The sequence below is a fragment of the Vicia villosa genome, linkage group LG2 (genome assembly GCF_029867415.1).
Source record: "Vicia villosa cultivar HV-30 ecotype Madison, WI linkage group LG2, Vvil1.0, whole genome shotgun sequence".
NCBI classification, from domain to species: domain Eukaryota; kingdom Viridiplantae; phylum Streptophyta; class Magnoliopsida; order Fabales; family Fabaceae; genus Vicia; species Vicia villosa.
In genome coordinates, this window is record NC_081181.1 from 149,379,730 (window position 1) to 149,400,255 (window position 20,526).

The following is a 20,526-nucleotide window of genomic DNA, read 5'->3' on the forward strand; positions in this document are numbered from 1 at the left end:
TTTCACTACAAAATATTCATATCAATACATTTGGTCTGGAGGTAAATCTTTGCACGTAGCAAGCTTCCCGTTGCTACTTTCACTAGTTCTTTATTTGCCTAACATAGTCGGAGCCGGAGGCAAAAAAATAATAGTGAAAGTAGCAAAAAGAAGCTCTTAAGATTTAGCACCCATCCCACCTTTATCATACATAAACAAGGAAAGTTAATTGTTCAAAAAATGTACAGTCAGTCATACTTACTTCAACTTGTACACTCTCTTCTATGTCTCGTCTCCTTTGTTTCATCTTGATTCGCTGCACTGCTGCTACTATCATACGAGCTAAATTCATCGAAAGCTACATTTCAACACTGGCTAACTACTATTCTAACATATAGAGATAATACACAACAAAATAAGAGGCCGGATTATCTACCCTAATACCGATTACAAAACTCTAAAGCCACAAAAGACAACAGTGCCTCTCTACCATTGATTTGCGACAACCTTTGAAATCGAAGGTAGAAAAACAACGTCGTTTTTTGTGCATCTAGAGTTGTGACACTACTACTATTATCCTTCAACTGTTTTTAACTTTTTAGCTTCGATGTCATAATTTCTCGACCATTTTTTATCTTCCAAGTCATCACTTCTCCACCATTTTTTAGTTTTTAGGTCATAACTTTCTGACCATTTCCTTACTCCATTGTCATAGTTTTCAGATCTTTTTTTAGCTTCCTTGTCATCATTTCGTGACCATTTTTTTGTTCCTATGTCATCATTTTCTGACCATTTTTTCTTTTGGATCTTTGACTTTTCTGGATCAATAATATCAAGAGCAGCAATAACGCATTTGCGGTATGAAAAATCTTCAACAGTCCCATCCGTTCGTATTATAAAAAAACATCGGCTATCTGTAAACTTGGGATGCCATCCAACCTGAGAATAGACAAGGAAAAAAATTCATAGAGCTTTATAATACATACTTTTAACTGGTAAAGAGATTGGTGAAACCAAAATGCACACAAGCATCTCTTTCCTAGAGTCAGTTTAAATAAACAAAAAAACATGACTTTCAAAAACCTCCCTTCTGAACAAATGGTAAGAAATCTCAGAATAACTGACTTTTTTTAACAATATTGAACTTCTACATCACATGTATAAACCAATTTCATGCAAGCACACATACCTTTATGTCTTGTAGTCCGGAGCCAAGCTTCTCATTTTTACGAGGATGAAAATGCAAAACCCTCATTATTGTTGACTTGTCTCTCTCACCTAGTATCTCATCAACCAGATACCTGCACAGACAACATCCAAAGTTGAAAATTATTCTGCAAAGCATATATCATACATTAAAGAAGGGGAACCAACTAGCCACCAAATACAACTATGTCCAATAAAATATATAGCTCATGTTTAGTAGCAATAAACAGAAAACATGCAGTTATTAAAAACTGAGAGGAAACCCCACTAAGAAACTATCAAATTAGAGGGACTTATTTTTAGATATGAAATAATAGGGATCGGCAAATAATTTGACCTTTATTTAAGAGTTACAATCACCCCTAAAGATGAAGAAACAGGTAAAATAAAATTAAAATTTCTATAATATATCAAATTGCAAAACATTGACTGTGCCCCTTAATGATTATGAGGCAGATAATACTTGTGGAGAAGCATTTAACTGCAAGAAACTATAATGGCAGGCATAATGATATATACAACCTTCCAGGTGTGTTATGTTTGGTTTAATATTAATGAATCCTATATATCGTAATGTCAATATCACTACATAGATACAGTGATTTATGCCATCAAATGCACAAACAACCATTATTAACCCATAGAAAAGCTATATGTGGATCAACTTACTTGTTCAGTATGAACCTTGATGCAGTAGTAAGCTTCTGAATATCATTTGCAGTAATGTTATTTCTTATAGCACCCTTCCACTTAGACTCTTTTGGAGCGTAACCACCATTTTTATGCCTAAACTCTGAATTGCAATTTCTGGACGAATATTTGTGAGATTGAGGGATAACAGTCTCTTGTTCAAGCTTGCTAAAACTGGTTTCTAGCAGACCATATACATCTACAGGCTTATCAATTTCTTGTACCTGTTAAAAACAACCACCATAGTAAAACTTATTAGATACAGTAAAGTCTATTAATTGATAATGGGAAATTGAAGAAGGAAGTATTACAATAAGAAATCTAGTTGAAGTTCATATAATTCATGCATGAATATATTTGTACAGGGAAAAGAAAAATAAGAAAGTCTAAAGTAAGTGCCAGGATGCTACATTTTTGTGAGAACAGTTGCCAAAAGTTTATAACAGAAAATCTCCATGACTTTTTTAAGAGAATTAAATTTACTAAAACATAAAACCTGCACACAGTGGCTCATTACATTTTAGGGGCTTTTTCGAAATTGGAGACATATGAATGATCAATCAAAACCTCATTGGAGGCTAGAAGTTAATAGATAGGAAAATAAAACCTTACCTTCTCTGAGTATATAATATCAAACTGCCCACCTGTCCCCATGGGGAGACAATTTCCCCAAGCCAATGCATCCAGGCTGCCCTGGAGATCATCTACGACTCCAGACTTTGCAGCTTTTAAAAAGGAAGTGCCGGGATTCTGAAATAAGATTCCACAATTTCAGCATGAATTATACAGGTTATCATAAATTATAATCTCATTGCATTAAAAAATATGAATCATTTGATTGGAATCATAAATGCAAAAACTGACTGAAAAGCATGCTTGCACGAAGGGTGATGAAACAGCTGCATGTTTTCTTTGCCGCGCCATGCCTTTAGCATTTAATCCCACAAACTCTCCACAAGATGAAAGACTATTGGCAACAAGGCGCAGATGCTTAGGAAGGATTGACTTGCCAGTGTCAGATGTTGCAGACGACAAATTCTGCATGTAAATATCATATGCTAGTACATTAAATACACATCTCCATAACTTTCAGATAGGAACATGTTATAAAGGAGGGAAATTTATTTAATCATACATGGAGATATTGCTGCCATCCTGCATCGATTCCAAAGGCTGAGCAGAAATGATGAATGTTATCAGGATGACTTCGTGTCCAGTCAATTAACGGCATTATTCTGTGACAATGGTTTATCAGTGAACCCCAGAATGCACCACTGTCATTGTCAGTGGCCATGGTAACCTTCAAGTATAGTTCACCAGAAGAACCATAAGATTTCGATACTTTTGGAAGATCCTTCCAGAGAATGTCAACCTTCTTGATCTCCAAAAATCCTAAAGGACATTACAAAAATTCATGATAGTCGTAAGTGTGGGCATATTTTACTTTTACTAGAACTAGCAATATATAGTCAGGTATAGATCAAACCAGAAGTTGACATATTTTACTTCCTGATCAGTTTTTAGTGACCTAGTCCTCTGACCACATAGAACCTCAATTATTCATACAAGTTACAACTACGCTTTTAACCCATATACCAAAAAGATCTTAGCTCTATCAAGCTCTCATAACAGTAAAGTTGGAATCATAAATTGATATGACTATACATAAGAAAAGTTCAACTGTCATGATGTACTAGGCATATTCTTTAAAAGGATTTTTTTGAAAATCATCATTTTAAATTACAGATGGATATTCTGATTAGGTTACTACCAACCTTTTATAGCTGTTTGCAAAAGTAAAGGAATCAGAACATTTCGAATAGCATCCAGCTGTTCAGCATTCTTAGAGTCTTCGACAAGTGTGACGGTGATGCAATCTTCACTGTCTTTTTTTTTATAAACAGAGGTTTCTCCACCTTCCTTAGCCATGCAATCTATACAATATTTCCTGCTATTTCATAGTCTTGTTAATAGCTATGGTAAAAACTCCAAGCAAGAATAAGAATTGAAGTAAAGAACCTTAGATGATAAGAACTGTCAATAGTCTAGTCAATTTTTTTCATTCCTTAAGAGTCACAAAATTATAATCTAGCCAATCACACATGGCCTATGTTCATCCTTGATCAAAATTGAAGCTTACAATTATCTTGCCACTTATTAAAAAACTATTCTACACATATATCTGGTTTATACAGCAATACGGAATGCAAAAAGTTCACCCACATTTTGATACTGACAATTATTGGACCAAATAATATCCAAATTTCCTGTGTAATGGTCTTGTTGTAATTGAAATAGAATGCATAGTTCCATTAAACTAAATCATAATTTTAGAACATCCACTAATTTTCAACCTTTATTTCTGACTTTCAATCTTTCTCTTCCTATCTATTATTTGGAAAACTCTTTTTAATGATGTATAACATTTTACCAATGCGAGAGGATTTCAGTACTATAAAGGAGCTGTACCAAAGTTATTGAAAATACCAAAGTTTGCATAAATTGTAGCAAGGTAGACAATTACGACTTTTGCAGTAAGGAAACAAGCAAAACACCCAAATAAAGCATTTTGACTTGGCATAACAAAAGCAATGAAACCATTATTAAATAATGACATAATGAAAACAGTGGAAGAACATGCCTAGATGTAGTCTAAATAATACTCTATTCTGCGAAGACACGGAAAATCAAATATATAACTTTGAGATAGGAAACAGTAGGCAGAATCAGAATTTTGTAACGCAACAAAGACTTTACAATCTTTATGATCATTGAATATTTCATCCAGTGACAAGACAATATTTGAAGCACCAGAATAAAAGAAACTTACTTGCTTGATATTTTCATATTGGGAAGAGTGAATTTTGAATCTTTTCTGAAGGAGTCATATCTCTGGTAAAGGGAGTCAATGATAGAATGCACTTCTAAATTTCTTCTTGTTAAATTTTCCTTGTCTAAATGAAAATGGCAAACCCAAGGACTGTGTTTTTCTAAATTGCAAGACTGTGGAGTGAATATTATCATGACAGTAGAAACAACGTTTGAGAACATTAATCTTTCCAAATAATTCTTAACTTCCAGTGCTGCATACTCAAACCCATTTCTCTGTTTACCAATTTTCTCAGACAAAAATAAAGACACTGTCTGATCACCACTTCTTTTCCTTGAACCACACTCCAGAACATTTTTTAAATTCAGCAAAGGTGATGCTTCAAGTAGACTAATAGGCTGACTCAAAGCACTGTAAGCAGCCTCAGAAAACGCACAAGCAGAAAGCGCTCCGACTGGTTCACCGCCTATAATATCCTCTCGAAAATTGCTATCACAAGACAAATCCTCTTCAGCATCATAAGAAAACTGAATAAGTTGATTCCCATATAAGTTTCTCACAGATCCATCATATGCATCGTACATATCACGCATGAAGAACATAAGTCTACGGGTCAATGTCCCAGGAAGGTCTGCATTGTCACTGAAAGAGCTGTCACGATTCGTCACTGAATGAACAAAACATTCAAGTGGGTTCAACCCAGTAAGAAAAGAGCTTTCAACCACAGCATGAGCAATGTAAGATTGGCCTGGTTCAGAAAACATTTCTGTTGAATGAAGCCCCTTATGACTGTTCCAACCAGCACATGTGAGTTCCCGTGGAATTCTGTATGACAAGCGAACCAGGGAATGTTGAAGTCCAAGGCACATGGAATGTTGCACTAATTTCAGTAAATTACCCTTACTTCCAGCCTTAAACATAGCAAGGAAAGTATTTTCCTTGCACGCGTGTTTATCAGCTAAACTTTGAATATTGCGAAAAACCTGTTTAAAAGCATCAACTGACGCTTGACTTAGAGCAGCAGATATTTGTCTTTCATAATTCAGACGATCCACGTCAACAGTCATATCATTTTCACTATCTGCTAGACTTCCTGAAAGAAAATCACAAAAATGATTTACCAATAACTGGTTGAAATCACAAGCCTGTTCGGCTTCTCGTAATCCATATGAGATTTCCTCCATCATGTTTTTACGCGCATAGGTATCAGAAGAAAGGTACAAATCTGAAAGGGAAACACTAAACCCAGTCATAGACAACCACTCACAAAGAGCTTTCTGTGCACCATGCAAAATATCCAGAGTCTCCCCTTGAAAATTTTCCACAAGACTTTGGAAAACATTGTTCTCTGAATCGCGTAACCACCCAGAAGCCTCCGAACAAGATATCAGCTCCCCATCACTAACAAAAACATCATTTGAAGGAAAAGCGTAGTCAAAATTAGAAGGCAAGAGCATGCTGACCAATTGCTTGCCACTCCAAAATGAGGTATTACTTGAAGGAGCCTTTACAATTGCAGGGGGTGTTAATTTTCTATTGCAAAGCATTTGAAGTTGCTGGATTTGGTAAACATTCAAAAGGACCCCATCTTGCAACAGCAAATATGCAGCAGTTAAACTATCCTGAGAAAGCGAAAGCAGATTTGTACCACTCTGCCCATTAATCAATTGCTTATCCAAAGCAACCAACTCGTTAAGCTCCACTCTAGCAGCAACAGATTGTGGAATATACCCGTGAAGGCAATCACCATCAAAATCCCCCTTCAGAGGTGAGCAACAGATTGGGTTAATAGATACTACAGAAGGTATTGGAAGAACCCTAACCGTGAGAGCAATCATAGAATGTTGATGTATGGAAGGAGGTCTATTTATCAACACTATATCCCCATCAACAAGAGGCCGGTAAATTACGTCTCCTATCTGCAAATCTTCTTTTTTATACAGAACCACTGGTTTACCCTTTCTGCGAACATTTATATGCCCCTTCTCTAGTAAACGCAGCTCACAACAGTAAAGCAAATTTTGCTTATTCTGCCTATTTACGTACTCAGAAACCTGCAAACCTTCTGCAATTTGACAGGGTATACCAATTTCACTTATCTCGAGGTCTGGATCACCAACAACCACAGTTCGGAATGTACTGTCATTGCGTTTTCCAAGAACTACATCTTTCATCCATCTTAAGCCAGAAGAATTGCAAGCATTTTCTCCAACCTTTCTTTGTTGCAACTCAGTAAAAACATTAATTGGTGTTCTATCAGGATTTATCTGCATTTTAAAAATAAACCATAAGCGACAAGCATAATTTTGGATAAGTAGAGAAAACAAAAGATAAGCAGCAGAGACACTTGCCTTGGAAAACCGCAAGCAATCCAAAACACGAGAACTTAACTCATTTGCTGTACCCCTGAAATCAACCAATTTCTTGCAAGCTCTGGTCCTGTTATCCTATAAGTATTTAACCAGGCAGAATAACATTAAAAATTTGAATTCAAATGTGACCACTTAGAAATATTAAAGACTATTAGAGAGGAAAAATACACTTACAAAACTCAATGGATATCCCCCAGAAAGTCGATGAGGGACTTCCGTGACACGATGACAATTTGGTGCCACCAGGAAGCAACTGAGACCAACCAAATCCATGCTTGGTATATACTTTTCAATGAAGTTTGAATCAACACCACTTAATAATTGCTCAACCTAAATATCAAAAAAGAAATATAAACTTTACATTAGCCTAGAACCAGAAAAAAAAAAGTAGGGTGAGGTTTCGTTAACCGCTGCACAGTTTAATAAATTGCATGTCGTCTCGTGTTTTATGACTTCACACCAATTTTCAGACCTTTTTAAAATTGTTTGCTTCTATTTCAGTTGATTTACCTTTGAAAATATTATGTTGCATTGTCTTTGCCTAGAAACAAAAACAAATAAGCAAGCTTGAATTCATGCTATTAAACGTGTTTTTGTTGGATATTCGCCCACCCAAAAGGGATATAAGTGTTTTGATCCCAATATAAAACAGTTATTCGTAACTACGGGATGTTCTATTTTTAAAAAATCAATCTTTTTTTGAAACGATCATCTTCAGTGGGGGTAAATCAAATGAAGATTCGTCTTTCTTTCTCTATAATTTAATTCTTCTGGAAAATATGCATATTTCACATAGTTTTGTCCTGTTTTTATCTTAAAAAAATGTAAACCTTCTTTCATGACCGAGGATATCACCAAATCAAGGGCAACACACAAAGATTTCAACTATAGGTCTTTGGAACCTGAGGATAGTCATGAAAGAAAACAAATGTGACTACATGAGCATCCTTTAATGAAATAGAAAGAAAGCTTGGAGAATATGACAGCACATGGAAAGGAATGGCCTATGAAAGAAAGAACCGTGATCAAATAGAAGACATAATTCCTTGGCACAGACATGAGTCTTGAACGGAGGGAGAATCAACCCACCAAAGCAAGAAAGGCAAAGGTAAAACTCTCCCTGATTTTAATTATCCTGATTTTGATGTTCCCATTTCCCATGCCTAATAGGAAACTTGTTAGTGGTTGCTCCAATTTATCATATTCTAATTTATCATTTTCTTTTACTGCATTTACCTCTTGTCTTGCATAAAAATTCCAAAGAATGTACATGAAGCTCTATATGTTCCCAAGTAGAAGGAAGATGTGTTTGAGATGAAAGTGTTTGAGAAGAATAACGACGCGAGTGTTATGACTATACCAATTGAAGAGAGTGGTATGTAAGTGGTTGTTTACAGTAAAATTCAACTCTAATAGTCCAGAAGAAAGATATAAAGCTGAGTTGGTAGATAGAGTTTACTCAGACATAAGGTGTATAGACTACTCAGAATTTCAAAAACCTTTACTCTTGTTGCAAAGCTTTACATTGTTAGGACCTCCTATCTCTTGCTGCTAATTTGGATTGACCAGTCTATTAGTTGGATAATGCTTTTCTCAATGGCAATCTAGAAGAAGTGCACATGGATGGCCCTCCAGGCTTTAAAGAAAAATTTGGGTAAAAGTGTGAAAATTGAAGAGAAAAAAAGACATTAATATGTGCTAAAACACTATCCAAGAGCTTGGTTTAAAAAAAGGAAAATTTGGGTCAAAAATGTGTAAATTGGAAAAATGTATTATGTGCTAAATAAAGCACTATCCTAGAGCTTGATTTAAAAAATTTAAACAATCAGTAAAGAAACAGGGACACACCTAGAGGCTATCATCAGATCACACTATTCACAAAGTATAACTTTAGTGGGAAAATGACGGTCCGAATTTCTCTCCGTTCCACAATGAGTGGTCTAGTTGACCATTTCACATATATTAAGAAAAGTGAATAAATGAAAGAGAGAGAGTGATGTAGAGCAGACAATATTCGCATGAACCAAATGCAAAACTTTGAACTTTGAGAAAAAGGGACATACTTGTTGACGCAGGAATATACCAGGAATTAATTGGAAAATTATTTACTTGGTTCATAAGTGACCTTCTTTTGCCTTCACTGTTGGTGTTGGCGTTGGCAGTCAAATTATTCATGCCCCTTATAAAAGACATTTTCTTTCCAAAAAAAAAAGAATGTGGTTATATTTGTTTATGCAAATTAAAAGGAAGGATTTGTTACAAATAGAAAATCCACTTCAAATTATTGTACTTGTATGTGGGGAAATTTGGTAACATGGAGTAGTAAGAAGCAAGGAGTAGTTGCTAGATGCAGTGCGGGGGCTAAGTTTAGTACAATGGATCAAGAAATTTGTGAAAGTCTTTGGATTGCATCAAGTTCTCAATAGATTCTAGACATACTACGTCTACCTTTTTTTAACTTCAAATGAGGAAACGAGATATTTTGACCAAGAGCTTAAGCAAATTGGGCATGATTGACATCTATGTACCAATTTTAGAGGGGCTATTGAAATATTTGGTCATTGTTAGCCTTGATACTATTTTTTTTTATTTGGCTTTCACACTTTGGGTCCCAAGGGAATAGGGCCCTAGTTATCTAGAGCTTGTGCCAAGAGGTATGGGCAGGCCAAACATTGTCCTCACCAGAAATTGAACTCGGTATTCCCCGAACCTTCGTTCCTTGATACTATTTTGATTTTACATTTTTTTTTCTTTTATTTCAATTCTTTAAATCACTCCTTAATGTCTTTATGTACTCTCTCGTATAAAAGGGGCACCTTTCTAATTTGAATAAACAAGTTCTACAGTTACATAATATTTCAACAGTACAAAAGGATAATGATACAAAACTATAAGTGTGTAAAAGTAGGTAGTGCTACCTGAACGGGTGATAAAACCCTCCTATTTACATGATTTTCTTCTGGTTGAGCATCTCCAAGAATAAAATCCCAATAATCAGCAGGCAGTCCTCGCCCCAAATTTCTTTTCTTGTTTAAAGATGCATCATTTACTTCCACAATAATTGCAGTTCTCCTGAAGAAATCATTGGATGAAACTCTGAATTTCATGGCGGGATAACGGCCCATACCATTTCCCTATTTGATGCATAAGCTGTCTTAGAGTGGCAAAAAAAGTGGGGGAAATATTTCTTCAGAGTGAATCAGAGAAGATCATATAGTAAACTTACAGAACAATATTTGCAACCTTTGGGCTGATTATTGATTCCAAGGAGTGATTTATGACGCTGTATTAAGAAAATTGAACATTAACAATAGGAAACAGATAACAAGAAATGCAAGTCCAAACAAACAGATAACCGGTACTGTGTGTGTTCAATAAAATAAATGTCTTTGTTTTCTCCATCTTTTAAGCTTTCTCGTCTCCGCAGCCTTAAATTTACTTTCTCACTGGATTTATTACCCAAAACTCAGTTCCATATAACAATATCAGACACCATGATATCTCACCACATTACTATTCTATCACAAAATATCTTACTAAACTTAGAATATATTATAGATTATAACTTAGAATTTGTTAGCTTTCATATTTCCTATCTTTCATGATGCTCCCTTACCTAATTAGGATTAAGAGTGCAATATTAAATATAAAAAATTAGGATTACAATTTTGTCTTTTGTAAATGTATTCTTCGTACCATTCACAACAATATTATCATCTCAATTTTTATTGAGTATATCTTCCTTCCCCTTTACCTAAACCCTATAGCTTCAGAACTATCTAACTCAAACTCCCCAAAAGGGGAACTTCTTACTCTCTCACCCTTTTAACTCACCCCTACCTACCATCCAAATACAGAATAAGGAAGTTTTCAAAAACATTCTTGATAAAAAAAATAATTAGTTTTATTAATTAACATCCCAATTAGGGAATAAGTTTTGAAGATGGCTAATGATTCGCTACATAATAATATCATGTGTATAAATCTACACATATGTAAAGAAAAAACCTTAAATATAACATACAATGAGAGAAAATGACGGAAAACTACTTTGTGGCGTATGAAAGAGCCATTGCAAATACAAATGAAATAAAAAGACCGAATTTGGTTTGATTTAAATGAATATCACAATAAAGTTAAACCTTTAGACCATTTAAATTAGTAAAAGTACTAAATAAAATATCTTTAATGTTGTCCTTTTCTGCAAAGCAGGGGGGAAACGGATTAGAACTGAAGATGTTAGATCCCTCTAATAGATTTAGCATAGGAGCCTGTAAATGTGGCAGATATAACCCACATTCCTATCATACATAATTGAACTGTCAGGTGGTGGCTGAAATCAGTCACCTAGTTCTGGCGATAACTGTTGAAGCTACAGATCTCTAAATAAATTATGTTGAACTTAAAGTAAAGCTCTTTCAAGCTTAAAGCAAAGCACTGATGCCAGAACCGGGTCGATATCATAAAATATGACTCACGCACCATGTTTTAACAAAATAAGAATAAGAATGTAAGTGCAGCGTTAAATAAATTCCATTATTGCATGAGATAAGAAAAGAGAGTAATCCGAATGCTCCGTGAAACCCAAACCCGAAACAGGAAAGAAAACGGTTTGTGAGAGAACACTGTATGCACATTTTCTTCAGGCAATGCACACTATTCCAGACCAATGAGTAAAGAGATTTATTATGACTGAAAAAGAAGAATGTGCAAGCTCAGGCATGCAGTGCATTTAGAAAAAAATAGTTTTCATGCAAAATTTGGTTCCTATAGTTTATAGTTATTTCTTGCTGACATTCAGTGAAAGGTTTTACACTGTCAATGAGCATTGTGTAACTTGGCTAATGAAAGAAAAAATTTGCAACAGAGACGGACAGTGAAAATAGTTACACTACAATCTAATAAAATGAGACACTATTTTGGCTGTTGAAACTGTGAGAATTCAACATGGACAGTGAATAAAATTACCATTCTTCTAATTAACATCTGACAACAATTATTTTAAAATGGCATACACATAATAACAAGTTAAAGTTTGAACCTATGTCAAAAAAATCATTTACAATAACGTTGAAGATTCACTCAAAGCTGAAAGTCTTTTAAAAAGGATGCACATGTACCATAGGGCTAATAGATTATGGGGTTAAATATGTTTTGGTCCCTCTAAAAATTTCTTTCAAACTTCGGTCTCTCTAAATTTACTTACTGTTACCAATTTTAATCCCTGTTTTTCACCAAAGTTCATGTCGTGTTTTCCAAACGACTTTTTGGATAACATGTCACTTGTTAAGACTTTAAAATATTATTAACTTAATACGGATTAAATATTAAATAGTTAAATTATTAAACTAATGATATTTTAAGGTTTTGCCTGTTATGTACTAAAAAAACAGCTGGAACATGCAACATACATTTGTAAAAAGCAAGAGAATAAACTTGATAACAGAAAGTTGGTATATGTAGAGGGACCAAAACATATTTAACCATAGATTATACAAAATGCTGTGGTTTAAAACCAAGTCTCTGTTATAACAAATCCAGATAAACTGTGCTAATGTTGGTAGATATAAAAGATATCTGACCTTGATCCGTAATTCATGTCGAATAGATTTACATGCAGGGCAAATTTTTTTCAAGATTTCTGCAATCTCTGCCATGAAGTATGGATGTAATATGGTAAAAGGAAATTTGATTGCTCCAAAATGACCTGAATAATATATTAATTTATCAGTATCTGGTAGATTTCAAATAATCATCACACCACAAATCTCTAAACATATTTCCATATAACATGTACATTCACACCTTCACAGGACTTTCTATCTTTTGAACCACATGTCGTGCACCCATAAGACGAATTTGGAAGTCCCAAATCAGAACAAGTGACCTGCCCGGGCGCATTTATCTCCAAAGAAGAGATCTTCTCCTGCAGGCGTAAAACAAAATAACATAAATACATGATTATTAATAAGTTACATTGCAATAAGAAAGACTTATGATTGATAACCAATTCCATAAAATAGGGTTTTCTTTTCTCCCTTAAAAGGTAAAGGTAACCAATCCACCCAATAAGTGTTTCCATTTTACAAGTCGGTACATGCATTTGAACTAATTCCACTGCTAGACCAACACCAATAGTAAACTGACACACGCAGAATAACTACATGATAGATAGATATAAAAACAAGAGGATACTTAACTATATCTTCCCCGCTTAAAACATCAAACTTTATCGCTTTTATGAGACCAGATGGCACTTTGTGCTCTGTTGCAAGGTCTTCTTCATCCATCGAATCTGGTAACCTTGCACTCCGCATAAAATTTCAAGCAGCCTATTCATTGAAAAGAATTAATAAGAGTGTTGACAAAATGAGCTCAGAGAATACGTGAGTAAAATTACGTGTCTAAAGCTGAATTTGTATGTTTGTTTGCTAAGTCTAGGTTGTATGAATATATAGGTATGAACATATGCGGGTATGACAAAGTTTCTAAAAACTGAGGAATGGATGAAGGGTGATATATTACATATAATCATCAAAAATAAATAAACAATCAAAGAGTTAAAACAGAAGAAAAATACTTTCTTTGCTAACATTTTGTTCTACCACTTATTAGTATTGTTATTATTCTGTTATTAGGCAGCAGTTTGGTATTAGGCAGTTATTGAATAAATAGGCATCAGTTACTTTATTAATTATGTTATACCAGTTCTAACTAGTTAAAACCTCGATTTGAATAGTAAAATCCCACGATTTTGCAATTATGCTAGCCCTCGGTGATTAAAAGCATACGCAGAACTATATTTCGATGGAATAGGGGGAATCACCCTTGTAATTTTTTGAGTCATATAATCTACAATCTTTGAAACACTTTTGTGATTATGCTTCCGAATAAATATAAATTTATATAATTCTGCGATTATGTTTGCCCTCAGTGATTAAAAGTATACACAAAATTCTATTTTGGTGGAATAGGGTGGAATCACCCTTGTCAATCTTTGAATCCTATGTTCTATGATCTTTGAAACATTTCAGCGATTATGCTAATGAATAAATTTGAATTTATGTAAGTATTTGAAGTGTGATTAAAGAATTTAAACTAATTATCTTACTAGTGAGCTATGCTTATGAATTAAAATGTAAACAAGTATTATAAGTGATTTAAGGCTTTTTCTCTTACTAATATTACTTTCTATGCATATATATGAGCTTTATGAATTTTGTATAATCTTAAGATTTCATGGTTTAAATTTCACTACCCCTTCCCAATTTTGTGGAAAATTTTAATTTTAAAGTCCTTGGTTCTAACATATTCTAACTCAATGTCATCAATAAAATTCCATAAATAACATAAAGAGCCAAAAAAATACAAAAAGTGAGACACATAATTTGATAAGTATTTAGTAGCAATTGTTTCAGTTATCAGAAAACTGAAACAAATCAGTTAGTAAAAAAAAGCCCTTCTGCATGAACAAGCCTGTATTTGGATTATACAAGTTCCTTGTGAAGAAGCTTAACAAAGATGTACATTATGGTTGTCAAAATCGGGATCTCGATAAAGATTGTTAGATTATAGAAAAAGCGTAAATCGTAGGATCGTAACACGGATCGTAAGATCCCAAGAAATAGACAAAATTATAGAAATAACTAGGAAAAATTACTTTTAACATAAAATTCTCATTAATTTAATCATCAATAGCAAATATTTTATCCAAAATAACATAATAGAAGGTCATTTAAAACATTGCAAGTCCCAAAATCCTAAAATATGTGTGCCCAACAGTTAGGGTTAATTATGGATCAGTTTATGGGCCGATTCCAATTGTTTAATAACCTGGTTGAAACGGGTCTAAAGTGGGTAAAAACAAAAAATGGATCGTTGGGATCTTAAGATCCCACGTTTTAAAAATCTTTCTCTAGGAGTTCAAAGCTCCAGCCAAATCCAAGATCTTTGTGCCACTTAAATTGGTGGCTGGTTGCCGGAGCGTAAGATCGTAAGATTTTGGGAGTTAGAGCTAGATCCGACAACCATGTGTACATAAACCAATAAACATTTACAAAAGAAAAAAAAACATATATCAAGAAATCAAATATTAAGCCAAAGATGAACAAAATTATTGATAGAAAAAAGCTTCTGGAAACAGATATTCATAATACCTTCAAAAACTGATAAGCTGCGCTCTTAACTTGAAACTCTGCCCAGAAAACTAATTTCAGGAAAAGCTGCAACAAACAAAAAAAATAACATTATACTATTAACGCCTAGAGCTCTTAGATTATGTCATTCACCATTAAGATTAATCCAATATACCAATATTGGGAAGCTACAACAACAACAACGTCATAATGAACTTTTCCACAAAAGTAGATAAAAAAACACATCATACAGTACTGATTCCAAAATCTTGATTAATAACATTAAACATAGATAATTAATTAAGAAGTTTATCAGTGATAAGTGAAAAGCAAAAGCACATTACGAAGAAAACGATTCTGGAACGAATATCATTAAACATAGATAAACATACATAGATGATTAATTAAGAAGTTCATCCGTGAGAAGTGAAAAGCGAAAGCACATTGCGAAGAAAACGGTTCTAGAAGCGATTAAAACCTCGATCATATAACATGCAAAGATAAAACACGAAGCACATTGCAAAAATCGAACTCGTACCGTTGTAAATAAAGCCGCAGCAATTTCAAAATCAAGCTATTGAAGAAATTCCGCGAATCAAAACAAATTTAACAGAAAAATCAAAAAGAAAAAGCGATTATGAATTATACATAGGATAGAAAGGTAAAAGTTACTCACCAGAATAAATGCAGTTATTATGATGAACGCGAGTTGGCCAATAAGTTAGGTTGAGTTTGGCTTTGAGAAAATCCAAAGAGAAAGAATGAATTAAAGAAAAAGCGGAAGCCAAACGCCGCTGGTCAGTTTGGATGACGGTAGTAGAAAGAAATAAGTTGAGAGAGAGAAAGTAGAGTCCGGGGAGACCGAGGGTGAAAGAAAAGAAAAGGGTCAGTGTACTTTTTGGCTCGGGTCTCTAGGTCACTTTTTGAAAATTACCCTTGTGTTTGCGTTATATTTACGGTACTGGCCTTAATTTGCCATAAAACCTGTGTCATATAGTTGGTGGCTAAATATAATGTCTAGTCGAGAATCTGATTCATTATAATTTAATGAGCACGTATCACGTGCATCTATTATTCTTCGTGATAATTAATTTTAAAATACAAGTGACAACTTTTGAGGAGAGATTTATTTAATTGAGAAATTAATTAATATTCAAAAAAGTAAAAAAAATCTTACTATATTGATATTTTTACATTTTAAATTGTTGAAAATATTTATAGATATCTACTAATATGATTTGACAGGATGTATAATATGTTTGATTGAATGTAACTAACTGTATACAACTCTTTATGTATTTTTTTTATATCTAGAATACTACTTTTGTCTTTATATAAAAAGGTTTTTTTAGTTAAAATTATAAAAAGTTAAAGAATTTAATGATAATTTTAAATTTTTTATGATAGATATTATTTTTATTAATATATTATTTAATGGGAATATTTTTTATAGTATTTATTGTTGATTTTAAAAAAAAATGTAAAATAAATATTTTTTAAGAAATAATTAATGTGATTGAAAATTTATATAGTGTCTTATAGAAAAGATTGAAAATTTTTACAAAAATCTTATGATTAAAGGCAAATGTAGTGTAAAAAATCTAAAATTTCACTCACTCAAAAAATATGTATATTTATATTCAAGTTATAATTGAAAAATATAAATCATATATTTCTCTCTTTTATTTTCAAAGAATATATTTCTCTCTTATAATTCATAATTACTAGTATATGGGAATAAAAATAACACATACTTTAATAAATTAAAACTATCTCTTGTACTTTTTTTCAAGGTATACTAGCAAAATATTCTTGTCTATGCACAGTTAAATTACTTAATACGATATAAATTTTATTTAGATATACATGCAAATTTAAAATAAGTTATCCTATTATAAAATTAATAAGGATAATGTGAACTCAATTGTATTAAATAATCATACAAAATGATAAAAAAAAATTAAAAATTAATATATAAAAATTAGAATTTTATGTTTTAAATAAAGATAATTATTAATTAAAATAAAATATTTTTTATAGTGATCCCTTAGAAAAAAATTGACATTTAGAAATAAGAATTTTGTACAGACAATTGTTAATTTAAATAAAAATAGATATTTTTGTTGATTGTGGCCTATGAGAAAAAAATTGATTGAAAATAAAAATTTGTATTTCAACAATTATTAATTAAAATAAAATAGATACTTTGATAATAGTGACACGCAAAAAAAGAAATTTAAAATTTAAAAATAAGATTTATGTGTCTTAATTATAGCCAATTGTTAATTAAATATACACAATTGTTAATTAAATGTTAAATTAGATTAACTATTATTTTTAATAATAATAATAAATAAATAGAATTCATTAAATTTATTGAAAAAACAAAATTAAATACTAACATTGTATATATTTATACACCAAAAAAAATTTAATATGATAATCATATACTATAATTATAAAGAGATTTAAAAATTAAATATTTAATATTACTTTTATCTGTATATAAAAAGGTTTTTTAGTTAAAATCATAAGAAGTTGATAAAATTAATGATAATATTAAATATGTTGATAATTGATATTATTTTATTACTATATTATTTAATAGGAAATTTTTATTTTTTATTATAGTTACGGTTGATTTTAAATAATGTAAAACAAATTTAAATATTTTTTTAAGAAATAATTAATGTGGTTGAAAATTTAAATAGTGTCTTATAAGAGAGATTGGGAAAATTTTAGAAAATCTTAGGATTAAAGGCAAATTATAGTGTAAAAAATTCAAAATTTCACTCACTCGTTATCCATCTACAAAAATATTTATATTTATACTTAAGTTATAATTGAAAAATGCATCTTTGAAACATTGTACCACATCCCTGGAGAAAGAGCGCTCGAAAAATAGGCGTCTTAGGTTTCAATTATTTCTACAACCTCCTAGGTATTTTAAAGAATCGTTGTTAATGATCCCACATCGATTTAAGTTGTCTTTAGTCGAAAGTCTATTACAAAAGAATCTTCATGCAAACAAGCAAAATTTCAAAGGAACTAACTTGTTCCAAACTCTAACAATAGGGACCCTTCAATTATCCCCAAAATTCTAAGTAAGCACTTGAAAAATATCGTTGACATGATACTCACCATCAAAGTTAAGCAATCTTATCCATTTGTCTACTTTGATATCGTGCAAAAAAAAAAATTCTCCAAGAGAGTACAAAATCAAAGCAATTCATCATCACATGCAAATAGACGACATTTCTTCCTCCAATAAATAACAGTCATCTCCCACCCCCATATGCACATATCAACCACTAAAACCTCTTTAACTTGAGAAAATTCATACAACCTAATGAATTTATCTCTCAACAATGATCCATTTATCCAAGGATCATGACAAAAGTAATTGCTTTTGTCATTCCCCACCTCTATAAAAGAGACTCTTTAAACCACTTATCCATATACAGGTCTACTCCTTCCCTAATAAAAGCCAAATCTTTCCACCACCTTGATGTATTTCTCCCACCATCATGCATCTCACCTTTCACATTACCATATTTATGCATCAACATCCTAAACTATAAACCCTGCCAATTTGATCTAAGCCTCCAACGTCATTTTTCTAAAAGAGAATAATTGAAATCTCGTAACCTCCTCACCCCAACACATTCTTTGTCTCGATCAAGACAAACTTTGTCTCAATGAACCCTTTTATCCTTCACGCTCCCCTGAAGAAAAGATTTAAATAAAGACCCGATTTTAGAAATAATACCTGTTGGAGCCTTGAAGAAGGTAAGAAAGTAAATTGAGAGAGAAAACGAGAGACGTTTGAGTAAGATAACCCTACCACCCATAGATAATTGATGACATTTTCACTCAGAGAGTCTTTTTTTTATTCTATCAATCATGGGCATCCAGAAAGATAATTTACGGTATTTTTCTCCAATGGAGAGGTCAAGATAAGTAAAATATAAATTCCTAAGCTTAAATTTAAAAACATGTGTTGCATCAACTAGCTAGGACTGCGGACAATAATTCCTACCAACAGGCTTTTTATGAAAATTGACTTTTAATCTTAAAAACAACTTAAGCAATTTTGAGTTAGCTTTGATTGATGGTCAAAATTGAGAAAGTCATTGCATTGCATAACATGCATATAAATCTAATAAAGAACATAGGATAACACTACCAACAATTTTTTTCAAAATTTACTAAGCGATGATGCCAATAAACAATTAAATTATTTTTAATTGAAATTGAATGACCTAAAAATGAATAACTTAAGTTTATTAAGAAACTACTTCTGACAATATTCAATATTATTGTGAATTAATTCACCATTAACTTAAATTGAAATAAAAACATTTTTTAAGTATTTGATATATCATACGCCAATGATTTTCTCACATTTTCATGCAATAAACATGAATTTAAGTGTTACACATTTCAATCACAAACAACAACACACATTACATACATGAACTATCAACATGTTTTTATCTCCATCAATCTTTATGTATTTAACATGTCTCGTTAAGTCATGCATGTCACATTATAAGAAATATTCTATATATAATTTTAAATTTTAACTTTGACCTATTATCTACCAAATAACTATTTGACTTAAATTTACTTTTTGTCCCTTATTTTATCAATAATAAATGTTTAATCCCCTTGTTTTAAAAACCAAGTTTTGTCCATTTTTATACAATCATTGACCGTTAAGTCCGATCGTTCTTGGTGTGTGCAAAGTATGACAATTAACTATAAAGATAAATCTCTGGCTTTAAATGGGGTCTCTGCTAGTGGACATTGGTCCTCTTGGATTAGTCGGTCGCAAGGTCGGATATCAAGATTTCAAAAAAAAAACTATAAAGATAAATCTCAAGTTTTATAAAATAAAAAGATGTATATATAAATGCGTTCATATACAAGAAAAAAATTATGACTCCCAATCTCACCAGATTAGATACCTATAAGTTGAGAAAATCATTAGATAAAATACATTCCTCTATATTATCTTTCAATTTATCTTATTGAATTTTCATATCATTAAGCAATTTCATGTATGTATCTGGTATCTTTTACATTTTGATTATTTAGCCACCAGCAGTCGATATAATGATATGCAACAAAAAACTCAAATTAATAAGCAATGTTCATTAATACAAATAAGCAATACAAAGAATGTGTTATGATTACTACTTAATCAATTACCAACTAGGAACGAAATTCAAAAGTACATCAAACAACAAAACTGAATGAAAACTATAAATGAGAATAAAATATAAAAGAATGAAAGAATATGATAAAGACA

The 20,526-nt window shown here is 32.1% G+C and overlaps 1 protein-coding gene across 1 annotated transcript; it reads right to left on the minus strand.

The window, feature by feature from the left end:
- Nucleotides 1–16,144, minus strand: LOC131652425 (DNA-directed RNA polymerase IV subunit 1). The gene is made up of 17 exons (XM_058922274.1): nt 15,889–16,144; nt 15,234–15,299; nt 13,278–13,409; nt 12,883–13,003; nt 12,660–12,784; nt 10,304–10,360; nt 9,996–10,211; nt 7,252–7,407; nt 7,057–7,152; nt 4,706–6,972; nt 3,651–3,823; nt 3,011–3,267; nt 2,740–2,913; nt 2,488–2,625; nt 1,855–2,099; nt 1,169–1,280; nt 1–918 (listed from the first exon to the last, which is right to left on the minus strand). Exons 3-17 carry the CDS (start codon nt 13,392–13,394, stop codon nt 553–555), a joined length of 4,620 nt encoding a protein of 1,539 aa, XP_058778257.1. The 5' UTR covers nt 13,395–13,409; nt 15,234–15,299; nt 15,889–16,144; the 3' UTR covers nt 1–552.
- Nucleotides 16,145–20,526: the final 4,382 nt, after the last annotated feature.

Excerpts from the sequence above, each read along its gene's own strand:
- LOC131652425 (XM_058922274.1), bottom strand. The coding sequence starts at position 13,394 with ATGCGGAGTGCAAGGTTACCAGATTCGATGGATGAAGAAGACCTTGCA. Across the intron at positions 12,785-12,882 it reads AGATAGAAAGTCCTGTGAAG|GTCATTTTGGAGCAATCAAA; the intron begins GTGTGAATGTAC and ends TATATTATTCAG. Across the intron at positions 7,408-9,995 it reads GGGTTTTATCACCCGTTCAG|GTTGAGCAATTATTAAGTGG; the intron begins GTAGCACTACCT and ends TTTGATATTTAG.